Consider the following 10,540-nt stretch of genomic DNA (forward strand, 5'->3'; position numbering starts at 1 on the left):
TGCCACTGAACGACAGAAAAATGAAAGTGTGCATGTTTTAAATGTAACTTACAGCTGCGTCTGCCGGGCTGCCTGCTGCTCTGGGTGCGTCGGCTGCAGCCTGCAGCTCCCTCACTCTCTGCCCTGACATCTCACCTGGCCTCACCTGAGCTCCAGCACACTCAACTCTGTGCGTCTAAAGACACGGGACCGGACCGTCCACACCGCCGCATGTCCCGGCTCACTGGGCAGGTCTCACACTGACTGAATGGAAGCTATCCTGCCAGCCTCCTCAATGACTGCACACACACACACACACACACACTCCGCTGCTGCTGCTTCCGGCAACATCTCAGCGTCTCTGCAGGAGGCTGATCTGATTAGATTAGCTTAGTTTGTGTCGAGCCGCACACACAGATCCACACAGGATAGAGAGGCCAGCTGAGGGGCTGTGGGACTCTGAGCCTCATTTCATGCTTGGAGAATATGCAAATGTGCAAGAGTCAGAAAACTGGGAGCTTTTGACGCTATTTACCACAGGATGCTGAGCCAGCGCCTTTTTAGTGTCTCTCTGCATTTAAAGCACTAAGTAGACACTTCATACTGCTTTGTTCATACTGCTACTTGTTATTATTATGTTAATTACTATTTTTAATTAATTTATTTATTCTTATAACAAAATAAACTAAACTTTTACTTGTATGGTAACTTTATGTTTGTCTTTGTAGTTTTCTTATCATTAATTTAATAAGAATTAATAATTAGAGATAATTATATACAATAATAATTATAAATATTGCTTACGTTTTTTTTTTTTTGGTAATTTTATGTACTGTTACTCTTTTTCTCTCTGATTTTGCAGTAATTTTGTGGTCACATTTTTGTATTTTTTGCTTGTTTCTTTTTTTTCTATTTTTTCTGGTCATTTTCTGTTGTGTGTGTCTGTGTGTACGTACTATTTTTCCAATTTTTTTTTTTTTTTTTTTGTGGTAATTTTCTGGCAATTTTCTTCAAATCAAAGTTTTGTGTAATTTTGTGGCAACTTTAAGGTGCATTTTTTGTCATTTAATTTTAAATATATGTTTGTGAAAGATAGAAATCAAATGAATGTGTTCACGTTTCAAAGGGTTAATCCAAATTCAGTTTAGGTCTATATACTGACAATCTTTGAACGTTACATACTTCAGCAACATCACTGAACAAAAACAAAACAAAAAAACTGCATTATGATAGAAAATTCTTCAGTGATCAACACCTCAGAATTTTTTACAGCAATTCATTTTTACGGAGGTTTAATAATTGATTTCTTTACAATTTTTTTTAAGAATCTGTCATTTAAAGGTCTACTTCAGGGGTCACCAATCATGTGCCATGGAGGGCCGAGAGGCTGCAGGTTTTCATTCCAACCAAGACATCCACCAGGTGATTTCACCGATTAGCTCCAGGTGATCAGTGAAATCACCTGGTGGAGGTCTTGGTTGGAATGAAAACCTGCAGCCTCTCGGCCCTCCATGGCACATGATTGGTGACCCCTGGTCTACTTAGTCGAGTTTTCTGGAGTGTGTTTGCTGCTTCTCCTCCATGCTTTCTCCTCTTTTCCAGCTGCAGTTCAGAGCGCTGCCTGGAGTGACAACGTCTGATCTATCTGCTCTAGTTCTGTCAGCAGTGAACTTCCCATCAGCCTCCTGTCTAATCCAGCACTAATCCACTCTCACTGACCGGGGCTCTGTCATGTGAACCCACCGTGGCCAGCGGGCCGCCATGTGCCTGCACCACCACCATCATTATCATCATCATCTTCTTCTACTTCTCCTTCTACTTCTCCTTCTTCTTCTTCTTCTTCTTCTTCTTCTGCATTGCCACAAAACATGCCACCCTAACATGTAAAAATGTTATGTTGCAGTTCTCAGAGTCGCCTGCAGAGGGAGCAGCACTACCACTTTTGAATATAACAACACTGAAACATGTACATGTGGGAGTGTGTTTGTGTGTGTGTGTGTGTGTGTGTGTGTGTGTGTGTGTCTTCTTTTACATATGCAAAGTTTTTGAAGAAGACTGACAGATGATATTTTATGCCAATATTCAGTTTCTGTTTTCACATTTAAAATAAAAAAGAAAGAAAGAAAGAAAATTCAAATTAATTCATCAAACACTGAAACACTCAGACCATCACAGACACCAGGACAGCACAGCTACTACCACGACTACTGCCAATACTACAACCACTACCACGACTACTTCCACTACTACAACCACTACCACGACTACTGCCACTACTACACCACTACCACGACTACTGCCAATACTACAACCACTACCACGACTACTGCCACTACTACTGCCACCACTACAACCACTACCACAGCTACTACCACGACTACTGCCAATACTACAACCACTACCACGTCTACTGCCACTACTACTGCCACCACTACAACCACTACCACAGCTACTACCACGACTACTGCCAATACTACAACCACTACCACGACTACTGCCACGACTACTGCCACCACTACAACCACTACCACAGCTACTACCACGACTACTGCCAATACTACAACCACTACCACGACTACTGCCACTACTACACCACTACCACGACTACTACCACGACTACTGCCACTACTACAACCACTACCATGACTACTGCCACTACTACAACCACTACCACAACTACTGCCACTACTACAACCACTACCACGATTACTGCCACTACTGCCACTACTACAACCACTACCACGACTACTGCCACTACTACAACCACTACCACGACTACTGCCATGACTACTGCCACTACTACAACCACTACCACGACTACTGCTATGACTACTGCCACTACTACAACCACTACCACGACTACTGCCACTACTACAACCACTACCACAACTACTGCCATGACTACTGCCACTACTACAACTACTGCCATGACTACTGCCACTACTACAACCACTACCACGACTACTGCCATGACTACTGCCACTACTACAACCACTACCACAACTACTGCCACTACTACAACCACTACCACGACTACTGCCACTACTACAACCACTACTACAACCACTACCACGACTACTGCCATGACTACTGCCACTACTACAACCACTACCACGACTACTGCCACTACTACTACCACTACCACGACTACTGCCACTACTACAACTACTGCCACTACTACAACCACTACCACGACTACTGCCACTACTACAACCACTACCATGACTACTGCCACTACTACAACCACTACCACAACTACTGCCACTACTACAACCACTACCACGACTACTGCCACTACTGCCACTACTACAACCACTACCACGACTACTGCCACTACTACAACCACTACCACGACTACTGCCATGACTACAACCACTACCACGACTACTGCTATGACTACTGCCACTACTACAACCACTACCACGACTACTGCCACTACTACAACCACTACCACAACTACTGCCATGACTACTGCCACTACTACAACTACTGCCATGACTACTGCCACTACTACAACCACTACCACGACTACTGCCATGACTACTGCCACTACTACAACCACTACCACAACTACTGCCACTACTACAACCACTACCACGACTACTGCCACTACTACAACCACTACTACAACCACTACCACGACTACTGCCATGACTACTGCCACTACTACAACCACTACCACGACTACTGCCACTACTACTACCACTACCACGACTACTGCCACTACTGCCACTACTACAACTACTGCCACTACTACAACTACTGCCACTACTACAACCACTACCACGACTACTGCCACTACTACAACCACTACCACGACTACTGTCACTACTACAACCACTACCACGACTACTGCCACTACTACTGCCACTACTACAACCACTACCACGCCTACTTCCACGACTACTGCCACTACTACAACCACTACCACGACTACTGCCACTACTACTGCCACTACTACAACCACTACCACGCCTACTTCCACGACTACTGCCACTACTACAACCACTACCACAACTACTGCCATGACTACTGCCACTACTACAACCACTACCACGACTACTGCCATGACTACTGCCACTACAACCACTACCACAACTACTGCCACTACTACAACCACTACCACGACTACTGCCACTACTACAACCACTACCACGACTACTGCCATGACTACTGCCACTACTACAACCACTACGACTACTGCCACTACTACTACCACTACTACGACTACTGCCACTACTGCCACTACTACAACTACTGCCACTACTACAACCACTACCACGACTACTGCCACTACTACAACCACTACCACGACTACTGTCACTACTACAACCACTACCACGACTACTGCCACTACTACTGCCACTACTACAACCACTACCACGCCTACTTCCACGACTACTGCCACTACTACAACCACTACCACGACTACTGCCACTACTACTGCCACTACTACAACCACTACCACGCCTACTTCCACGACTACTGCCACTACTACAACCACTACCACGACTACTGCCATGACTACTGCCACTACTACAACCACTACCACAACTACTGCAGGATACTTAAAGTACTACTACCACGACTACTGCCATGACTACTGCCACTACTACAACCACTACCACGACTACTGCAGGATACTTACAGTACTACTACCACGCCTACTGCCACCACCACTACCACCTTACCATCACGATTATTATTAATGTGTGATAAACAACAATGTAATAAGTAAAATAATAAATTATAATATAAGTTGTGATCGTAAAAGTTCTGTCGGCTACAGCTGCTGTCAACTACAGCAGGATACTTACAGTAGTACTGCAACTACTACTGCCACTACTCATACCACACGACTGTTACTATTACAACTATGCCAAATATGTTTATTATGTCTTATTGGTAATGATATGACGTGATTATTATTTGCTCCCAGTATGACGTTTTTCTGCATTAAATTCGGTGTGTACAGCTAGCTTAGCTTAGCTGTCTGTATTTTAGCTGCTCATGTGTTCATGTCATGTTTAAGGTTTAGCTAGCAGCTTCACCAAACATACACACCTGATACACCTGATACACCTGATACACCTGATACACCTGACACACCTGATACACCTGATACACCTGACACACCTGTCCGTTTGTCAGCATCTTCCTCTGACTGTAATGAAACTGCATCATCATCACTGTCATCATGACAGGCCTCAGGGCGACTCACCTGTTTACACCTGTTCACTGTGCGCGCTGGTTTGGACTCATGCTAACCGTTAGCGTCATGCTAACGGTTAGCTCGTGCCGGCCGTTAGCATGGCGCTAACGGTTAGCTCCTCGTGCTGGCCGTTAGCATGGCGCTAATAGTTAGCACAGTGTGTCACAGTATCTAAAAGTGTAAACAGGTGCCTATAAATAGCTGATGCTGACAACACTATACGCTATAATTAGCCCGCGCTGACTGACCCTAGCTAACACAAACTGTTTATAGCTTGGGAGCGTGCTAACAGTTAGCATAAACTAGCTAACGTGATCTGTAGCTCTGTTTATATGTATAGCTGTTTAAAGGTCGCGCTCGCTAGCTGACTCTAGCGGTTAGCTTGTTAGCTTGTTGTCTTGTGTGAACCAGAGTTAATAATACATCAAGATAACATTATTTTTTAGTTCATGTAGTCCAGTCATTTTATGAAAAAACCTGGGACAAACTGCAAGAGAAGCAAACTCAACTGATTCTGGATCCTCAGTTTAAGGAAGGAATATAAGGAATAAATGCCAGAACAGATATTTAAACAGTGAATTAAAAGGTTATTATATATATAGTCCTTATATTCCTTATTAGCGCATATCAAATCAGATAATGTGTGATATGCATGTGTAAACAGAATAATTCAAAGAACTTGTAATTGACTTTTTTTCTTGTCTTTGTGTGTGTAATCAACTTGTGAATTTTTATAGTGATATCTGAAAGTCAAATGTTGAACCCCTTTCCCCTGTGTGTTAAAAACAGTGTTTTTTGGTAATATGTGGTCATAAATAGGTGATTTTCAAAACTTTCCACCAATGGGATTTCCTGGGACTTTTTTCCCTCACTCAGGACAAACTGAGGATACAAAATCAGTTGAGTTTGCTTCTCTTGCAATTTGTCCTAGGTTGACCCCAATTTTGGCCTTAAATTACTGGACTAATGTTATCAGTGAAATTTGAATGAGTTACACTTTTACTGTGTGACTGTTTCCTGTTACCTGCTGGAGGGTCAGGTTTAAGGTCAGGCCAGGTGAGCCTTTACCTGCCACCCGCTGCTCCGGGTCAAACCCCACCAGCCTCAAACCGGCATCTGGGGTTAAATGACCCAGCATGTTTTGTGATGATGATAATAATAACAATAATAATAATCGTAATAACAACAACAACAATAATGATAATGTTAATAATAATAATAATAATAATAATAATAATAATAATAATAATAAAAGCTGTAATGGTAAAAGCTGAATGCTGTAAAAATCAAATTGCAAATTTCTGACTATTTAATACACTGCATGCTAACATGCACCTTAATACATGTTTTCTTGTCTTTCATTAATTCAAATGAAAAATTATAGTATACAAGTGTTGTCCAAGAGGGCGACTGCCTTTACTCTGCCAGTTCACCTTTATGTAACACAGTGATGATGATACTAGAGTCAAACCTAACATCAGCTCATGTTAAATTAGCTATTGAGCAATGCTAGTGCAAGCAAATACTTTCACATCTGTTGCAGCTGAACTCGGCATCACAGCTGGCCCCAGCTTTTCTGGTGAAAATGGAAAATTTAGCAAACTAACAGCGAGCAGTCACGTGACTTCCACCATGTCTAGCCAAGAAATCAAGAAATTCAGACTTTCCACAAGCACTCTGGACTTCCATATGTGTAAAGATCAATGTGTAAAATTACAGGATTTTTTTTTTTTTTTTCCACAGTAATGTCCGGAGCACAGACCTTGGCGATCCTCTTCTGGATGGTCTGTCCCTGCTTCATCTTGGAGAAGTAGTGGTAGTACAGGGACACGTAGGTCATGATGGACTTCTCGTCGGGGTGAGGAACCACCATGTCCTCCACCTCCAGCAGCTGCATGATGCCAAACTCGCGCTCCGCCAGAGAGAAGGCGTGGCCCAGGTTACGCCTGGGGTCGTCGCCATGGAGACGGCGGTAGTCAAAAAGGTCAGGCCTACAAGAGAGGAGAGGAAGAGAAGAAGAACGTAGAGTTAACAGGGCCGGGACGATGTGTTTATCTCCTGATTCGATACTGTCACGATGCTTTAGTTGTTTTAAAATCCTCCTCTAGTTTGTGTCTGTAAAGTTTGATGAGGCTGTGATTCTCCTAGAGGTCACTAGAGGTCATTTTCTCCAGCCACGTACAGTTGGACAAAAGTCTCTGCCTGCAGTGAAATGGCTGCTATGGGGGCCAACATCATCACACAGGAATCAAATGTGGCTCATTGAATCCACAAGAGTCTCAGCTTTCCAGTCAAAGCCAACTGATGCAGCTCCAAGACTGTTTAGGCCCCAGTCTGCACACACACACCATTTTACAACAGGCCACAAGAACACATGTGGACTGCAGGCTTTGGGGCCCAAACTGCATGGGATTAGCAGAAGGTGGGCGTGTCTGCAAAGGGGAGAGCCGTGGCTGCCCAGAGAACCCATTTTCATTCACACAGCTGGAGGTCAGAGGTCAAGGGACCCGCTGGAAACAGACATGACAGTTTTTACCTCAACAACATTTTGCCAAACTTTGGAGTGACATTTATCCGCCTTGCTAGCGGCCTAGTATGACATGCATGGCTGCAACAGGTTCCTTGGATCATCTAGTTTCATATAATAACAACATCTATACTTTAAATGTGCAAGTTCCCCAGTTTTCATTGGACGGGTGGGCGTACCGGTGGGCGTGTATGAGGGCGTTGAAGGCCAGTCCGTCCCTCCAGCTCGTTGAGAAGTCCTGGACGTCGACGCCGCCGTAGCCCGCTGTTTTCCTCTGACACCAGATCAGCAGAGCCTCCCTGGCCGAGCGGCGAGCCACACTGGCCTCAAGCCCCATCTGAGGAGCAGAGCACATGACGCCGGATTCACATCCTGTTACTGCCTTAACAGGAGATCCCAGTCCAGTGAGGACAAACCGAGACTAACCCTAACCCTCACAGAGCAGATGACACCCCAACATCACTGAACAGGAACTGCCTTCATGTGAATAATCAGATTCTGATTCAGATTCTGATTCAGATTCTGAGATAAATCATAAAAAACACATCTGGTGTGAAACTATCCAATATGTCATGAAGTGAATCCCGCTGAGTATCTAATACTCTGATTCCCGACCTCCTCCAGGTTGATGGCTCCGATCTGGAACCTGAGGATGATGATCCACAGCAGACCCAGGATCAGCGTCCGATCGCCGTCCACCACATTCTCTGGGCCAATCAGATCCACTCGAATCTGAAGGGAAGAAAGCGATTGGTTGGTGTGAGCGTGTTAGCCCTGTACACAACGACAAGAGCAGAGATACTACCAAGACAGACAGGTTGATTTATTGATTGATTGATTGATTGATTGATTATACTTTATAGTATAGGCATTATGCAAAGTGACCTAGGAAAAATTGCAACAGAAACTCTTTCAACTTTTTTAGTCTCATAAATATGTTGGTTATAACATATCAAAAGTCCTAAGAAATCCCAGTGGTGGAAAGTATTGAAAAATGCTGAAATAGGTGATGTCTCAATTTCCCATTGACACCCATGTTAAAACAATGATTTATGTAAACTAGGCAAAAAGTTCTGCACCGCTTTTTCAGTCTATAATTTCTCCCCTTTATTTATACAAGATAGTGTTGTATCTTATACCGTTATAAAGCCCGATTCGTCCTCTTTCCAATGAGATACAACTTGTAAGGATCCTGCATTTATGGAATGAATGACACCGGGAATTGTGTGGGAAGCGACCTATTTTTTTTTTTTTGACAAAATCCCCTCCGATATTTTTTCAGTTGATCATTTCTCCCATTTATCAATACCGATTGGTGTTGTCTTTTATACTGTTAGAAAGCCTGATTAGTCCCCTTTTCAATGAGAAATAAGTTGTAAGGATTGTCAATCAATTGGTATGACCAACATGGCTAAACATGTCCCTTCCCCCCCTTTTTGAGGGGAGCAAATTCCCATTCCATGTGTTTTCAGGTGATCTTGAAAACACTCCAACACACCAACACCCCACCACCTACTAACAGCATAGGGCTGGTGGGTTACCACGCGGTCGCAAAGGTGGCAAACACGTTCAGAATTTCTCCTTATTAATTTTTAGTGATTCAGACGCGCACCCCCCGGCAGCGGGAACGGAATTTTCTATATTAATTCACTGTTGGGCCTTCAACATTAGTTCACTCATGTTGACATCACAATATCAACGTTGATTCAGTTTGCAAAATCAAAACCAAATTCAACATTGATTCACCCATGAGTTATGATGTTGATTCAGTGTTGAATAAATGTTAAAACGCCAGCTGGGAAGACATTGAAACAACATCACGATATCAACGTTGATTCACTTTGCAACATCAACACTTAATTCAATATTAATTCACTGTTGTGCCTTCAACATTAGTTCACTCATGTTGAAACAACATCACGATATCAACGTTGATTCGCTTTGCAAAATCAAAACCAAATTCAACACAGATTCACCCATGAGTTATGATGTTGATTCAGTGTTGACTAAATGTTAAAATGCCAGCTGGGTGGAAGAGGCCAATAGGTTGAATCAACATATAGATCTTGTTTATATTTCAACATTGATTTATTGATAGGTTGTCAACGTTTCCGCAATTGTTAGGTTTATATATAATTTCAACATTGTTTCAGTGTTGAAACAACAACTGACATGTTTTAAATTATATTTCAATGTTGGTTGTCGGTTGAATGCCAGCTGGGTAGGCTCGCCTGATGCCGCGATTACCGGCGAATAGCCGCATTGGCATTGCGCAGTCACTAATCAACATGTTGTCAGTGTCACTGTCTGTTGTGCTGCTGCAGCTGCGTATGAACAAAAGTTGATTTATAATGAAAAGTATATGGACACGGAAGGGCGCAAGGCAGTAATTTCGCCCAGGGCGGCAACATGGGCAGAACCGCCACTGCATATATATCTTTCATTATAAATCAACTTTTCTTCATACGCAGCTGCAGCAGCACAACAGACAATGACACAGACAACATGGTTGATGGGGGAGATCAGGACAAAAATCGGCTCGATTATCCTGTAGTGTGTAACAGGCATTAGTTTTGGCAGCAGCAGACAGGAAGTTACCTTGGTTTTGAGGAAGGTGATGGCGATGCTGTTGTTTTCCAGGCAGTGCACGCGGAGTTTGCGGCGGCTGGGTGGAGGCAGCGTCTCCCTGGAGATGAGCTCCAACAGGCGGATCAGGACGACGCCCGTCTTCAGCTCGGTGTAGACGTCAGTCAGAACCAGACTCTCCTGCAGGAGACGGAGCAGGTAATGAGCTTCAATTCAACAACAACTTTATCGATCCC

General features: G+C 43.6%; 1 protein-coding gene across 3 annotated transcripts in view; it reads right to left on the minus strand.

The window, feature by feature from the left end:
- Positions 1–323, minus strand: part of sptbn5 (spectrin, beta, non-erythrocytic 5) — an 89,805-nt gene extending 89,482 nt beyond the window's left edge. For all 3 annotated transcript variants that reach the window (XM_030044087.1, XM_030044086.1, XM_030044088.1), the window contains exon 1: positions 53–323. In XM_030044087.1, the coding sequence (XP_029899947.1) occupies positions 53–130 (78 nt within the window). In that variant the 5' untranslated portion in view covers positions 131–323. The remainder of the gene's footprint in view (positions 1–52) is intronic.
- Between the last annotated feature and the right edge of the window lie 10,217 nt (positions 324–10,540).

The sequence above is a fragment of the Myripristis murdjan genome, chromosome 22 (assembly GCF_902150065.1).
Source record: "Myripristis murdjan chromosome 22, fMyrMur1.1, whole genome shotgun sequence".
In the NCBI taxonomy this organism is placed as follows: domain Eukaryota; kingdom Metazoa; phylum Chordata; class Actinopteri; order Holocentriformes; family Holocentridae; genus Myripristis; species Myripristis murdjan.